The sequence below is a fragment of the Cucurbita moschata genome, unplaced genomic scaffold, assembly GCF_002738365.1.
Source record: "Cucurbita moschata cultivar Rifu unplaced genomic scaffold, Cmos_1.0 Cmo_Scf00009, whole genome shotgun sequence".
NCBI lineage: Eukaryota > Viridiplantae > Streptophyta > Magnoliopsida > Cucurbitales > Cucurbitaceae > Cucurbita > Cucurbita moschata.
Window position 1 is genome coordinate 3,885,744 of NW_019268525.1, and position 14,943 is coordinate 3,900,686.

The 14,943-nt window shown below is 35.1% G+C and overlaps 4 protein-coding genes across 8 annotated transcripts in view; 2 read left to right on the forward strand and 2 right to left on the reverse strand.

Annotated features, from left to right (window-relative positions):
* LOC111447841 overlaps positions 1 to 2,746 on the reverse strand; it is a 17,896-nt gene extending 15,150 nt beyond the window's left edge. Inside the window, exon 1 of the mRNA XM_023087196.1 lies at positions 2,684 to 2,746. The gene's annotated coding sequence lies outside the window, so the exon portion shown is untranslated. The remainder of the gene's footprint in view (positions 1 to 2,683) is intronic.
* LOC111447835 (probable LRR receptor-like serine/threonine-protein kinase At1g63430) lies at positions 2,688 to 7,815 on the forward strand. The gene is made up of 12 exons (XM_023087189.1): positions 2,688 to 3,391; positions 3,771 to 3,909; positions 4,013 to 4,228; positions 4,328 to 4,477; positions 5,227 to 5,337; positions 5,419 to 5,483; positions 5,882 to 6,136; positions 6,220 to 6,425; positions 6,505 to 6,637; positions 6,722 to 6,876; positions 6,971 to 7,186; positions 7,303 to 7,815. The coding sequence occupies exons 1-12, from the start codon at positions 3,307 to 3,309 to the stop codon at positions 7,546 to 7,548; spliced, it is 1,977 nt and encodes a 658-aa protein (XP_022942957.1). The 5' UTR covers positions 2,688 to 3,306; the 3' UTR covers positions 7,549 to 7,815.
* Positions 7,764 to 10,387, reverse strand: LOC111447840 (glutathione S-transferase T1-like). Its single transcript, XM_023087195.1, has 7 exons — positions 10,179 to 10,387; positions 9,972 to 10,045; positions 9,663 to 9,723; positions 9,149 to 9,202; positions 8,615 to 8,694; positions 8,253 to 8,458; positions 7,764 to 8,153 (listed from the first exon to the last, which is right to left on the reverse strand). The coding sequence occupies exons 1-7, from the start codon at positions 10,241 to 10,243 to the stop codon at positions 7,977 to 7,979; spliced, it is 717 nt and encodes a 238-aa protein (XP_022942963.1). The 5' UTR covers positions 10,244 to 10,387; the 3' UTR covers positions 7,764 to 7,976.
* A 1,210-nt stretch (positions 10,388 to 11,597) lies between these two features.
* Positions 11,598 to 14,943, forward strand: part of LOC111447838 (probable serine/threonine-protein kinase At5g41260) — a 5,767-nt gene continuing 2,421 nt past the window's right edge. For 2 of the 5 annotated variants that reach the window (XR_002711328.1, XM_023087191.1), the window contains exons 1-8: positions 11,600 to 11,976; positions 12,542 to 12,730; positions 12,820 to 13,037; positions 13,326 to 13,461; positions 13,621 to 13,754; positions 13,853 to 13,958; positions 14,511 to 14,596; positions 14,722 to 14,910. Coding sequence is in view for 3 of the 5 variants with exons in the window: in XM_023087191.1 (XP_022942959.1) it covers positions 12,649 to 12,730; positions 12,820 to 13,037; positions 13,326 to 13,461; positions 13,621 to 13,754; positions 13,853 to 13,958; positions 14,511 to 14,596; positions 14,722 to 14,910 (951 nt within the window). In the remaining 2 variants the exon portion in view is untranslated. Of the gene's footprint in view, positions 12,023 to 12,541; positions 12,731 to 12,819; positions 13,038 to 13,325; positions 13,462 to 13,620; positions 13,755 to 13,852; positions 13,959 to 14,510; positions 14,597 to 14,721; positions 14,911 to 14,943 lie in introns of all 5 variants that reach the window. The other 3 variants (XM_023087192.1, XM_023087193.1, XR_002711329.1) reach the window with 3 other exon arrangements.

Genomic DNA, 14,943 nt, shown 5'->3' on the forward strand with positions numbered 1-14,943 from the left:
TTTTTTTTTTTTTTTTTTTTTTTTTTTTTTTTTTTTTTTTTTTTTTTTTTTTTTTTAGTTTTCTTTTTATAGTTAAATTTATTTGAAAATTTTTTGGAAGATGAATTTAGAGGTATTTATAGTCAAATCACCAAACATTTGAAAATGACTTGTTTTTTAATCTAATTTGATGAATCGAGTAGGAATGAGACAGCGTACCTTAAAATCCACCTATAATATTTCACCCATATGCCTTTAATTCTAAAATATAAAGATTAAGGAGAATTTTTTTTCATTTTTAACCAAAGTTTCAATTTATTCTTTTAAGTGTTACCCATGTAAAATCAAACTTAAATTTGTGAAAATTTTGATATTAATGAAATTAGTGAATTTACCTTTTTTTTTTAAAATAAGCACAATTTAACTAAATTTAGAGACAGAAACTAAAAGTATGAATTAGTTTTTTTTTCAGTCTATTATGGGAGAAAAAAACACATAAATATAAAAATATAAAATAATTTAAAAAAATTTAATGGGGGATCCTATAATATGGCCATTAAGGAAAACCCCACATTAAAAAAAGGGTCATTTTAATTAACTTTAGTCAATCCACAAAAGCATTAATTAAAAAAAAAAAAGGAGTGTCCTTAATCTAGAAGGAAATTATTGAGATTTGATTTATAAAAAATAAATAACAAAAAGGGATATATAAATATAAATAAAATAAGAAAAGCAATTTGTTTTATAAAATGAAGATGGGTTGGTGGGCTACTTTCTTTAATTCACATCACATTATTTTCAATATGTCTTTTTATTTATTCCCACAAATTAAAATACATAATTTGACTTTTCTTCCTCTCTGCCCCAATCACACATTAATAATAATTACCCATCAACCTTTATAATATTAACTATTTATTTCTCTTTCAAATAATTCAAATTCAACCATCTCATTCTTTTATTTATCACTATTTATTATTATAGTTTTTTTTTAAAAAAAAAAATACAACAAATATGTATGTATATGAGAATTGAAAAAAAAAAAAAAACACCTTTCTCTGTTATCGTCGGGATCTCGGAGATTGAGCTGAAAATGTAGTGCATACCGCCCTCTCTTCTTTTTCCTATTTTAGTCAGAGTGGAATTAGGAGATCACTCCTCCATCATCAATTCATCGTGGGTGTGGTCACTAGAGAGCCCCCATCGCTAGTCATACTTCGTCCAAGACTACTGATGCGTGTATCACAACGAACATTGCCATTCAATTATTAGAGGAGAAAGGTACTAACACGGACAGATCATACCAAAAAAAAAACAAAAAAAAAACAATTAGTTCCATCTATAAGTGGAAAAGAAAAAAAAGAGACAGTAGGGGAGGGTGAATTCTTTAAATCTTTAATTTTTAAAATTATTTAATTTATAATAATGGTGGTTGCCTTTTTTTTAGACAGTGCTTAGAAGCATCATCATTGAGAGGGTTGCTTCATGTTTAGGCAAGCAATCACTCTGTCTTCTCTTATTCCTAAAATTCATTAACAAATATTTTTTTTTAATAGGGAAATTTCCTTTTGTATTTGTTATAGAAACAAAGAAAATAATAATAATTATCATCCTAGACTATGAATAAATCACGTCATGTTTGATGGTACATTATCCATTGTTTTCAAATTTAATGATAATAATAAGAGTTTTATTTATTAGAGAACTTATTTGCCTTGAATTACAAAATTATTAAAAGAATAAAAAATTAAAAAAAAATGGTGAGAATTATGTGTAGTGTAGTGTGTAAGGCGGTGTTTGGGGGACCAAATTGTTGGAGATATTTAAGAATGGGTTATATCAGAGATGCTGAGTTATTATTATAAGTTGAATCAACAACAACCATATATTTAAATATTTATTTATTCCATTTTCTCCCATTTTTTTTAAAAAAAATTATATATTATTGCCACTTCTCCTCCCTCACAACTCAATAAAATATATTCTTTTATTCATCAACTTCTAAATATTTTTAATTTAGTCAAACTTAAATTCAAATAATTAGATGTTAATAAATGATGGAATAATTTTAGCATATTCATTAAAATACCATTTCTTTTTTTATTAAATTTGTTTTTCATTAATACTTTCATGTTTTCTATAATAAATTTGAAATTGAATTAACTAAATTTATAAAATGATTTATTAGATCAAAATTAAATAATTGAGAATATACTAAATAGAAGATAATTTTTTTAAAATGATTTATCATACACATTTTGATATTTTCAACCCGTAATTAAAAGTTTATTAATTTATTATCAAATAATAATTGACACGTACGATTTATTATTAAACATTTTTTTAAATACTATAATTCAACGATAATTGAGTTGGAGTAGAGTTTTCAATTTTGCTACCATAAATTTGTTATTTTAAAAAAATTATAACTTATATTTTAACCTTTTAAAAAAAATACTTTCCCATGTTTGTCATTTATTTAAAATATATCATGAAATTTATAAAATATTTTTAAAAAATGTTATAGAAGGTGGGTAGTAAAAAGGATAATGGAAAAAAAGAAAATTCCATAAGAAATAATTAAGGGAAGAAGATTAAACAAATCTCACTTGTAATTCAATCATTAGCAAAATATAGTTAAAAGAAGATGATGTTTGTGTGTACCATCCAATTCCAAGCCGAACCAACCACATGGATGCAAGAAGAAGAAGAAGAAGAAGAAGAATCTGAACCACCGTGGTTTCGTTTTGAAGATAAAGCAAATAGGAACAGCTGAATCAAGGTGGGCAGCTGCCGAAACCTCCAGATTTGGCTCCCAAAAGTTGCAGGGCAACATTCTCAATCTCATTTCCCACTTTAATCCTATCTATCGCTTTCCTTTCTTCCATTTTCGCAACCCATTTCCTTTTCTTCTCCCTCTTTTACTGTTCCCCCAAACCTCTCTTTCAATCCAAGTTTGAGCGCTTAACTTAAGGGTTCTTCATTTTCAAAACTTACTCTCTTTTTCTCTAGTTTTTGCGAGTAATGAAGTCTTCGCTCTTCTGGGTTTCATCTCACTTGATTAGTGTACTAATTGAGTTTGAGAATCGACCCATTTTCTCGTAATATTGGAGATTAGTAGATTACTGTGTTAGTAGGATCTGGGAGTGGGAGAATGCAGAGCTATTTCACTGATAGGAACTACCACTACATCTCCTATTTACCCGATTTCCTTCTGCTGTTTCCGCCTTCTTCATCATTTTGTTTTGGGTTTCTTTCGTTTCTTTGGGCAATGCGGGTTCATTGAGCTATCTGGGTTTTGTTCTTCTTTGGGAAAACTAAGAGAGAATGGGACATTTTGCTTCTGTTCACATTTTCTGTCTGATCTCTGCAGTTCTGATTGTGACTAGTGATTCGTTTGCATCGAATGAAGGTAGATGATCTTATTCTCTGCTAGATCTTGATCTTTTCAAGGCATATTTTATAAATTTGTTGAGTTGGGCAATTTCAAGAGATAATATGCTTAGTTTTGTCTTAGAATTGACTTCATAAAAAACAGTCGGTTCAGAAATGGTAAGTGGAAATAAACAGCTCTGAGCAAATCCTGTGTTGTGAAGTGATGCGGAGTTCTAGTAGTGGGATCCGGATCTTGGTCAAATCATGCTTCTAATTCTGCTTTTAGATCAAATTTTCCTCTATTTGCTTAGTGATGTTTCTTTATCTGGTTCAAGTTATATCAATATGCTAAGCAGAAAGAAGGAACTCGTAGACTTATGTTTGGGATGTTCTTGGTTTTCTATTTTTTTCCTCAGCGTCGGCTCTTAAAACCTTCAAAGAACAAATATATGAAGACCCAAAACGAATTTTTGTAAGTTGGAATTTACAAGCTGAAAATCCTTGTAACTGGTCTGGCATTGCCTGTTCTCCGGATGGAGGCCATGTTATAAAGCTGTAAGTACGTTTCTTATGTTTTGTGGCTCTTTTTCTTTTCTTTTGCTCTTGTTCATCTATTATAGCTTAAATCTACCGCACTGCGTTGGGTTTGATGTTGTAGTGACATTTCTGGGGCGTTGCTGAAAGGATCTCTTGCACCAAGCTTGGGTCAACTCAGCTTCCTGCAAGAACTGTATCTTCATGGCAACAATCTGTTGGGTACAATACCAAAGGAGCTGGGGTTATTAAAGAAACTTAAGGTTCTTGATTTGGGGACGAATCAACTCTCTGGCCCGATCCCTTCAGAGATTGGGAGTTTAACAGATATCCTGAAAATGTGAAAGCAAATGACTCTGTTTTTCTTCTGATTTAGCTTTGAATTTGCTTCTCCATGAACTTTTTCTTACTGTTCTTGGTTTCCTCTTTATCATTGCAGCAACTTGGGATCAAACGGATTGACTGGGAGGATACCCCCTGAGCTGGGAAAATTGAGATACCTCAGAGAACTTAGGTTGGATAGGAACAAACTTCAAGGACCCATTCCTGATGGCGACAATTCAGCGTATACGTCCAATATGCATAGAATGTAAGTATTTGCATGTCTAGTGGTAAGCAGTTGGGATAGTATGCACCATAAGTTTGTGGTTAATAGCCATAATCGACAGTATTACTAGATGAATGCTCCCCATTTGGCTTATGAGCATAAGTACACTTGAGTTATAAATTGTGAAGTAATTCGAAGTGATTCTAATTCAATGTCCAGAGTTGTGATTAACACCAGAAAGTTTGTGTGAGATCTCACGTCGGTTGAAGAGGAGAACAAAACATTCCTTACAAGGGTGTGAAAACCTCTCCCTAACAGACGCGTTTTAAAATCGTGAGACCGACGACAATATATAACGAGTCAAAGCGGACAATATCTGCCAGCGGTGGGCTTGGGCTGTTACAAATGGTATCTGACCCAGACACCAAGCGGTGTGCTAACGAGGACGCTGGACCCCCCAACGGAGGTGGATTGTGAGATCCCACATCAGTTGGAGAGGAGAACGAAACATTTCCTACAAGGGTGTGGAAACCTCTCTCTAGCATACGCGTTTTAAAACCGTGAGGCTGACGACGATATGTAACGGGTCAAAGCGGACAATATCTGCTAGCGGTGGGCTTATTTTGTTTATGTTCATTATGTTGAGATCATGATGATGTTGCAAAGGTTCCCTGTTCGTTCTTAAATATTTGTTTCCCTTTCAAAGTTTGAGGGGTTCTTAAATGAATGAAGAAACCCTGCTTTAGAACACAATTCAAGGTTTTAGGTACCTTCGTATCATTACGTTTCAGGTATGCTTCAAATCCAACTGGCTTCTGTCACTCAACTGAGCTTAAGTTCGCAGATTTTTCATACAATTTCTTCGTTGGGAAAATACCCAAGTGCTTGGATTATCTTCCAAGGTAACACATCTTTTTTTTTTTCTTTCATCATGGATCATATTCATTCCATTCCTTAACTTCTGCTGATTACATTCGGTGCAGGTCAAGTTTTCGAGGAAATTGCCTTCAATACAATGATCCTAAACAGCGAACTGCAGCTCAGTGTGGTATGATTGACCTTGTTTCTTAATGTCTTTATGTATGCGTATTTAGATATGGATGAACAAGCTATAGGCTTCTAGTTGTTTGCTTAAGTATATGTTAACTAAATTTAGTAAACCAATACTTTGAAGAACACACAGATATGCAACTATTTCCGCTCGTGTTGATTGTAAGTTGTTAATCCATTATGTTTTGGTCTCTGAGCTACAAGGGGAAGTGCCCCATAGGGAATAGTTTGTGGCGGGCCCAGGTTTGATATATCAATGCCAAGGTCTTGGATTTGAACACCCAAATATGCAACTATTTCATTTGCTAGACTTTCTATGATTAAATGGCCATCACCAATAGCTATTGACAAATGAATTCTGGTCACTCAAGTTTGTGATTACAATGTCTGTTGTAGGTGGTGTTGCTCCATCTGCTAGATCACACTCAGGAGGCAACTCAAAGCACATACCCGTTCAGCATGATTCCAAGCACCAAAAGACTTCAAAACCTTCTTGGCTTCTAACCCTCAAAATCATCACTGGAGTCACGACAGGTTCTCTATTTATAGTCGCTTTGATCACTTCTCTTCGAAAATGCAACGGAAAATCCTCGATCATCATCCCATGGAAGAAATCCTCAAGTGGGAAGGATCATGTTACTCTTTACATTGGTTCGTTTCGTAACCTTAATTTCTTCGCATCGTTGTACTTATTGTATATGATGTTTGCCTAAGCTTTTGTTACTTGTTGATAGACACTGAGATGCTGAAAGATGTGCCAAGCATCAGCAGGCAAGATCTTGAAGTAGCCTGTGAAGATTTCAGTAATATTATTGGCTCCTCACCAGACAGTTTGGTATACAAAGGCACCATGAAAGGTGGACCTGAGATTGCTGTTATCTCAATATGCATTAAAGAAGAGAACTGGACCGACTATCTCGAGCTCTATTTTCAGCGAGAGGTAAGTATTCATTTTGGAAGACGTTTGAACCCTGGTGTATAAACAATTAAGTGGTTGTTTTTGTTCAATTCCCCTTTAGGTGGCAGATCTAGCCAGGCTAAATCATGAGAATGTAGGAAGGTTGCTAGGCTATTGTAAAGAAAGCAGTCCATTTACAAGGATGCTGGTTTTTGAGTATGCATCAAATGGAACATTGTATGAACACCTTCATTGTAAGTAGAGTTTCTCTTTTGAACTCCTTTACCCAGCTCATTACTTTCTCTTTGGATACCATTTGATTATTTGTCTGCCTCCAGATGGAGAAGGTTGTTTATCCTGGACACGACGAATGAATATTATTTTAGGCATCGCTCGTGGACTGAAGTACCTTCATAGTGAACTTCAACCACCATTTACTATATCAGAGTTGAATTCTGGTGCTGTATATCTTACAGATGATTTTTCACCCAAGGTTTGCTATATACAAACTCCTGAAATGTGTCTTTTTAAATCCAATCTTACAAACCCTTGGATCTTAATAAGAGGTGTCTTGGCTTCAACTGCAGCTGGTTGACTTTGAAAGCTGGAAGACCATTCTTTCAAGGTCCGAAAAGAACTCGGGATCCATTGGAAACCAAGTCAGTCAATGTATTCTCCCAAATTCTCTTGAACCACGTCATCTCGACATCGAAAGTAACATCTACGCATTCGGTATTCTTTTACTGGAAGTAGTCAGTGGGAGACCTCCATACTGTAAGGACAAAGAATGCTTGGTGGACTGGGTGAGAAACTCACTTATCTTTGAGCTTTTTGTCACAAACTTTGTTGTTACAATAATGTTGAACCATTGATTCTACTGGGCAGAAAAACTAAAAATTAGCCTTTTCTTTCTAATCAGGCCAAGGAATTCCTCGGATCGCCCGACGCAATGTCTTGCTTAGTAGACCCCGAAGTGAAGCATTTTGCTGATGAAGATCTGAGGGCGATATGTGAGGTGGTAAATCTTTGCATTCATCCACAACCTGCGATGCTGGTTTGTATGAAGGACTTGTGCAACATGTTAGAGACCAGAATTGACACCTCGGTCTCTGTTGAGTTGAAGGCATCTTCACTTGCTTGGGCTGAACTTGCACTTTCTTCATAGATGAGGTTCAAGCTAACACATAGATGATCAGATATATAAATATATATATATATACACACAGAAATGTAATACTTTTTCTTTTTTAGTTTGAGTTTCTTTCTCTGTTATTGTAAATGCTATGAGTATCAGAGCAGATGAGGTTCGGGCATAAATGCATCAGATTATTCAGGAAGGAAGCCCCTAATCTTGAAATAGTTATTGAAGCATCAAGGAGGTTTCATGAACATGTTCGTCTATGACTAAAAATACATATTTCTCTTATATATATATATATAGTTTTGGTTTGAATACATTTTTTTTGTTTGATATCTATTTGGTTCTCAAAGTTTACTTCAGCTCTTGAGGTTTGGAAACTAGTTCTAAATAGTCCATAGCCTCATTTAACTACAAGTTAACCAACCAAAGCACAAAGTGATGGTTAAGTAGCTTCACATCTTTGAAGTAAATTTCTCTACGCCCTGCTTTATAAGGTCTGTCTTGAGCTTGTAGAGAGGCCTATGAACCTCATCAAATTGCGGGTTCGTAGCATTTCTAGTATTCTCAATCCACTCCCTCACTTTCAGGTGCGGACCCAGAATACGATTCCAATCCTTCTCATCCAAAAGCTGCATTTCAACAAGTCCATGACACAATTAGAACTAGTGAAAACTAAATTAGGGGGAAGACAATAAGTTCAGCCCTAAACGTAATTAGAACCAGTGTACCTGTAGTTGCGTAATTTCACAAACCAAGCTAAGATCAGCTATGGAGGGTTTAAAGCCACCCAGCAAAAACTTCCCATTCCCCTTCAGCCATACCAACTCGATTTTCGAAAGCGACTTGGATAAAAGCATCTCAGCTTCAGAAGCTACTTGAGGATCTGGAGTACGTCCAAACAAAGGTGCTAGAACAGTATTGAATACAAGAAGAGCTGAAAAAGATAAAGGCGAAGGGCAAAATAAGTCATTGCTCGTTTGAAAAGATAAAACAGTCCATACTTCTCTGCTATCTATATGAATAAGAAACAAGTACTAAGAAGTTGGATTGCATTTAGAATTATCAGAAAGAAAGAACATCTTTAACATACCTGAACCACGGCGTAAATTAGAATGATGCCAATCCAGAACTGAATGAATTTTAGCCCTCCTGGAAAGATCAGCTGGATACCTAGTAACATGAACAGATATCTGTTACAAGACCTGAGCATACTAAAATTGCTCTTACAATCAGGGGTGCTAAAGAATTGAAGATATGCATGAACAGATTGATGAACTCGGCGATACCGTTTAGAACCAAGTTGTTAGGTCCAACTAAGTACTAAACTACTTCCTCTTTAAGAAGAAATAATAACTAAGCCAGCAAATCAAATCTGTACTCCCCAAGTATAAGATCAGAAATCAAAACAATAAAGGAGTCGTGAAACCAAAAACCAACAGAAAGCAAATCTATCAGCCCTTCCGTTTGTTGGACAATAAATTAGGAAGAGAAGAGCGTTTAAAAAAAAAAAAAGATACACTAAAATCACGCATACTAAAGCAGGATAAGTCTCCAACACATATGGAAGTCATTCATATTAATCAAGAAAGCTGCAGAACAATAGGAGAAATGAGAAACCACTTACCAGTGATCTGCCACACCAGGAAACGCACAAGAAAGATAGATAAGAATAGCATGACTGCCAAAACAAAATGAAACAATACACAATATTAAAAAAAACATAATAGCTGAATCAAAATTGGGGAAGCAGGCTTATGGCTGCCTACACAGAAGTTGCAAAAAGTGCTGTGATAACCTAGATATTACTGTAAGCGTCAATCAAGGCAATGAAAAGCTCGGTTATGAGAATATAAAGCACATCGTAGCCTCAATTGAACTAGAAAAGTGAAGTGATAAGGAAAACACATCTTAAAAGAAAGTAATAGCTGCATTGTTTATGCAAATATCACTAAAATTTTCAAAAATTGCAGAGTTGAAGAGATGAATATCAAAGTAGATATTAAAAGCAGAGGATCCACGAGGGCAAGCATAAATCTAGAAAATAATTTACGCAAACGAGTATGATGATATTTCCAACCCTCCAGCCCTAGGTGGATAACAATATCTACAAAAATGTTCCAACATAAATCTTTCGTTACCTCTCGAACAGCTTAAATCTTCCATCAACAATGGCGGGAACCTTTCCCATTGGGTTGATCTCTACAAGAAAAATCCAAAAGTCTATTAGAGACGAAAAATGTAGAACAGAAATAAAATAGAAGAAGTAATCCACAGAAAATCATGCTTTCAACTTTCAACTAATCAGCAATATTTTGTCATCACTCTGCACCATAAAATCATCCAATATGATACCAGTATTATTTCCACAGACTTGGCTATTATGTGCATTCGAATTCACAGAGCAGCAATAAATTGGTACTTATAAACTCACGTCTCTGTTCACCCACCTTTGAATTCGGGAGTCAACTGTTGGCGTTTGGACAAAGTTACAGTCACCTCCTCAAAAGCAATCCCGTTAACCCTAAACACCATTAAACGAAGAAGAAGAAGAATTCTCAAACTCCCCTAAGCTGATGGACATTGTCGCAATTTATTTAAAAAAGAAAAAAGATGAAAAGGGTTAGCAAAATTCATGGAAGAGAGAGGAGAATTACTTGCAGAAGATCAGCACAGCGCGAGATGGCTGTGAAATTCGATCTACATACACTTTAAGCGCCATTTTCGATTCCTCTCGCAGGCAAGCTCTGTGTGTACGGCTTATCTGTTCGTCGGATTTTGGACAGCAGGAATTTGGATGATCATATGATCAAGAATCCATGATTAAGAACGCGCTCTTCCCACCTCGATTCCACAGGGGATGGGGATTTATCTTAGCTTAAATTTTTTATAAAAATAATAATTTAGTTTCGGTTTATAATAATTTAATTCTTCAAATTTAATTTATAACAATTTAATTTTTATATTTTAAATTTTTTAATAATGTAGCCCTATTAGTAATAGATTAACCAAAATTGAATGTAAATTTCTATTATTTATCCTTTAATATTTTAGAATTTTTAATTAGTTTATTGATATATAAATGAGTTGAAATGGATATTTGATAAACAAATAAATGAAAAAAACATTTTTTTTAATAAAATAAGAACAAAAATAACGAAGACATGAAACCTCCATTATTAAAAAGTTAAATATGACAAAAATATATTTTTTTATTTTTTATTTTTATAAACTAAAGTCTATAAACACTATAAATAAAAATTAAATTAATTAAAAGTGGAATATATATTAAAATGATTTTGTTACATACAAATTTATACCTATAATTATTAAATTTTAGGATTCAAGGTTTCATCTCCCTATAAATTTAAACTATTTTAGGAAGTAACTTGGTGCCTATTAAAACATTACAACTTTGACTTTATTCAATTACTTTCTAAAGTCAAGAATAATTCATTTTAGAAAAGTCAACTACCAAGAGATCAAAATAAATTTTATTTAGGTATAACAACAGTTATATTTTCTAAAAGCTAGAAGTTAAGGTAAATTATTGTAGGGCGAGTCTAAAGATCTCATCAAATTAATGATCGACTAAACGTTTGAGTGCTCAAAACATAAAAAAAACAATCTTTTAAACTCAAATTTCTTAAACTTGTCTAAAAAGTATGTTTTCGACTAACAAATATAGAATTTAACTTTTTCGAACTTAAAATGTCGGAACCCACCCGAGCTTGAAATGTCTAGGAAAGGGTATTATTGAAGAAGAGGTAATGTTGGGGTAGGTGACAAATGACATTAAAATGGTCCTAACCGGAGAGCTCCAAAGCATTGAGGTCTCACTCTCAACTGTGCTGGGCAGCTGCAGGTACCAATTCCAAGTAAAGGTTCCATTTTTATGTACACTGCAAAACATATTAAGTAAATGTTAATCATTGAAAAAGACATGTAGCTGATAGATTAAAAACATTCCCAAAATACTAAAAAAGAGATTAACTTTGAATCAGTTTCCCTTAAAGATGGGTTTTAGAATAAGAGATAGAATAAAATGCCAAATTCGAGGGTGGTCATGTCGGTGAGTACAAGGGAGAATGGTGGACCAAACCCACACAGGGTTACAGGCTTACACCAAGCAATGAAGAAAGCGATTGTCGAAAAAGATTCGGGAAAGAATATCTATAAATTATTTTAATTTTACATTTCGTTTTTTCTATTTTATGCCTCTAATCCGAATCTCAAAGCTGTCAAATTTCGCCCTTGATTGAGAGAGAGAGAGAGGGAGAGAGGGAGAGATAGAGAGAGAGAGAGAGATGGGGGAGATCTCGGGCGACCCTTTCTTAGTTTGAATTCTCAGTCTTTTGCATAGCGAAGTAAGCTAAAGAGAGGAGACTTGCAAGTCTTCTGACTTTCTTTCTTTCTTCCCCTTCTCTCTGTTTTTTCGAATGATTCAAGGGTGAGGTGAGGAATTGTTTAGCTTGATTCTCTTTTTGACTGGGCGCTTCTGGTGTGCTCTCTTTTTTACTTTCTATTTATGAACTTGATTTGTTCAAACTGGCTTATTCGCATGTATTCTTGCTTCTTCTCATGCTATGTAGTCTCTCACTTCATTTTGATGCAAAAAATGAGATAAAAAGAGAGGGAAATTGCTTTTTTTGGTTGTTTTTAAGTTAACCCAGATGGGAATTATTGCTCATCTTTGCTTTTTTTGGGTTCAAATGCTGGAATGTGTCGAATATAGCTGATCTTGATCCACTTTTTTTTTTACCATTCTATTCTATTGTTCTTGTTTATTGTTGGTATGAGAATCTCGTTTCTCAGCACAGCCTATTTCTGTGATCTATTAATTGCATCCTTCTTTCACCAATAATAAGTATATCATTCTAGCACACTTGTAGTTTAAGGATCTCAATTTATGCCTTCTGGTGGATGCATTCACTGGAAATCTCTGGAGATGATTTGAGCTCTATTAAAATGTCTTCACTGTTATCTTAAACTTGGTATTCTTTGTATATTTGTATGATAGTTATCCTTTGGTGGAAGAACAAATTTGGATTGGGATGGGAAGCTGGATGGAAGTTTCGGACCGTGCTTGCTTCTATTGATTAGAGAACTTCGTCGTGTTAGAGTAGGATGGGTAGTGGTTGTTCAAATCTCTCTAGGTGCTGTTTGACTTCAGATCATAACAAGCCTGTTCCTGACCTCCAGGATGTCGGTAAGCGAAATTTACTGCTCGTGTTGGATTCTTATGCCCAACCATAGTTCGGAAAAGCAATTACTATATTAGAACGTTTGCTGTTGCAGAAAATGAAGGGAGTAGCGACCTCGACGTACCTGCATTTCGTGAATACACAATCGAGCAACTAAGGATTGCTACATCTGGATTTGCTGTTGAGAATATAGTTTCAGAACATGGAGAAAAGGCTCCAAATGTTGTTTATAAAGGGAAGCTTGAGAATCAAAAACGGATTGCTGTAAAGCGGTTCAACAGATCAGCTTGGCCGGATGCTAGGCAATTTCTGGTAAGCTTATATTTAGGAATGTTCGTACCAGCCTGGCTGATGTATATCTTTCATCGAGATTATGTGCAAGAACATGCTATCGACTTTATATGGTTTTCTGTAAGCTGTAAATGGCACAAAGAAATACTAAATTATTGTGGTATAGGTGCTGAAAATGATTTAATCTATTGTTTTAATTCCATACATTTGATATTATGATTTGGTAGTTTTGATATAACATGAATTAGATCGTCAAGTGTATTTGGCCGAAACTCTGTTATATACTTTCGAATTTTCCTTCAATTTCAGGAAGAAGCTAAGAATGTCGGTCAGCTTCGAAATCTTCGGTTGGCAAATTTGCTTGGTTGTTGCTGCGAAGGTGACGAGAGGTTGCTCATTGCAGAATACATGCCAAATGAGACATTGGCAAAACACTTGTTTCATTGTGAGCTACTGTACTATTAATGCTTTGGTCTCCTTCAGTTACCTTCCTATGATCTTCACACTGTGAAGAGCTCTCATAGACTTTCTACATTTTTAAGTGCTGCAAGACATAGAATTTGAGAATATTTGAAGACTTCCTTAATTCTCATTTGCTTTCCAGGGGACTCGCAACCTCTGAAGTGGGCCATGCGGTTACGAGTGGCCTTATATATTGCACAAGCTTTGGAGTATTGTACGAGTAAAGGGCGTGCGCTATATCATGATCTCAATGCCTATAGAGTCGTATTCGATGATGTGAGCATTTTTGAATTGTGCAAACTTTTTTCATGCCCTTATTTTTCTGGGGTGATGGACCTGATGGTTTTGTGTATAATGTTGATATCTTCTCTCAGGATGGAAACCCCAGGCTTTCGTGTTTTGGTATGATGAAAAACAGCAGAGATGGAAAAAGCTACAGTACAAATTTGGCATTTTGTCCTCCTGAGTATCTTAAAACAGGTGCACCCTTTGGACATTATTCATTAGCCGTGGTTATTTTGTTGTCGGTGTATTATTGATAGGTTTATAGAGTTTTGTTTATGAGATCACTTTGAACGTGGGTATTGTGAAATCCCACATCGGTTAGAGAGAGAAACGGAGCATTCTTTATAAGGGTGTGGAAACCTCTCCTTAGCATACGCGTTTTAAAAATCTTGAGAGGAAGCCCGAAAGGGAAAACCCAGAGAGGACAATATCTGCTAGCCATGGACTTGGGCTGTTATAGACATAGTAATTAGAAGTGTGTTACTCTGTCAACAAAGGACTCCTTTCTTCCGTGGAATTCTATTTTATCGAAAATGTCTCTGTCTAATTATGTTGTCACAAGTTGCATGAGCTTTCTGATTTTTGAGTCATGCTCATTTCATACCAATTTCAAAGATATGCAAGAAAATTTGTCTCTGCTGTCTATTGTCGGTTTTCGTCGGTACTGTTATGCAGTACTTTATTGTTGCTCAAATATCATACCATTTCGTGTCACATATTGAAAATCATTATCTCATTCATCTGTAGGAAGAGTTACTCCAGAAAGTGTTATGTACAGCTTTGGCACCCTATTGCTCGACCTCCTTAGTGGCAAACATATCCCACCGAGTCACGTAAGTCTTCTTTCTTTTCTCCTATTTTTTCAATCCACCGAGTCACGTCTAAGAATACACTGCACTCCTGAATCGAACATCGCACCAATGATTGTTCTACTAACGTTCTGTTCGGTAACTTTTAGGCCCTTGACCTCATACGGGACAGGAATCTTCAAATGCTGACAGATTCTTGTCTGGAAGGACAGTTTTCAAACGATGAGGGGACTGAATTAGTGCGATTGGCTTCTCGTTGCTTGCAGTATGAGCCTCGAGAGCGTCCTAATTCAAAATCATTAGTTTCTTCCTTAACTCCTCTTCAGCAGGACGCTGAGGTATAGTTTTTTTTTTTTTTTTTTTTGCCTTTT

Excerpts from the sequence above, each read along its gene's own strand:
- LOC111447835 (XM_023087189.1), top strand. The coding sequence starts at position 3,307 with ATGGGACATTTTGCTTCTGTTCACATTTTCTGTCTGATCTCTGCAGTT. Across the intron at positions 6,638-6,721 it reads ATTGTATGAACACCTTCATT|ATGGAGAAGGTTGTTTATCC; the intron begins GTAAGTAGAGTT and ends GTCTGCCTCCAG. Across the intron at positions 6,877-6,970 it reads CAGATGATTTTTCACCCAAG|CTGGTTGACTTTGAAAGCTG; the intron begins GTTTGCTATATA and ends CTTCAACTGCAG.
- LOC111447840 (XM_023087195.1), bottom strand. The coding sequence starts at position 10,243 with ATGGCGCTTAAAGTGTATGTAGATCGAATTTCACAGCCATCTCGCGCT. Across the intron at positions 9,203-9,662 it reads AGATTTAAGCTGTTCGAGAG|TCATGCTATTCTTATCTATC; the intron begins GTAACGAAAGAT and ends TTGTTTTGGCAG. Across the intron at positions 8,154-8,252 it reads GTGAAATTACGCAACTACAG|CTTTTGGATGAGAAGGATTG; the intron begins GTACACTGGTTC and ends GTTGAAATGCAG.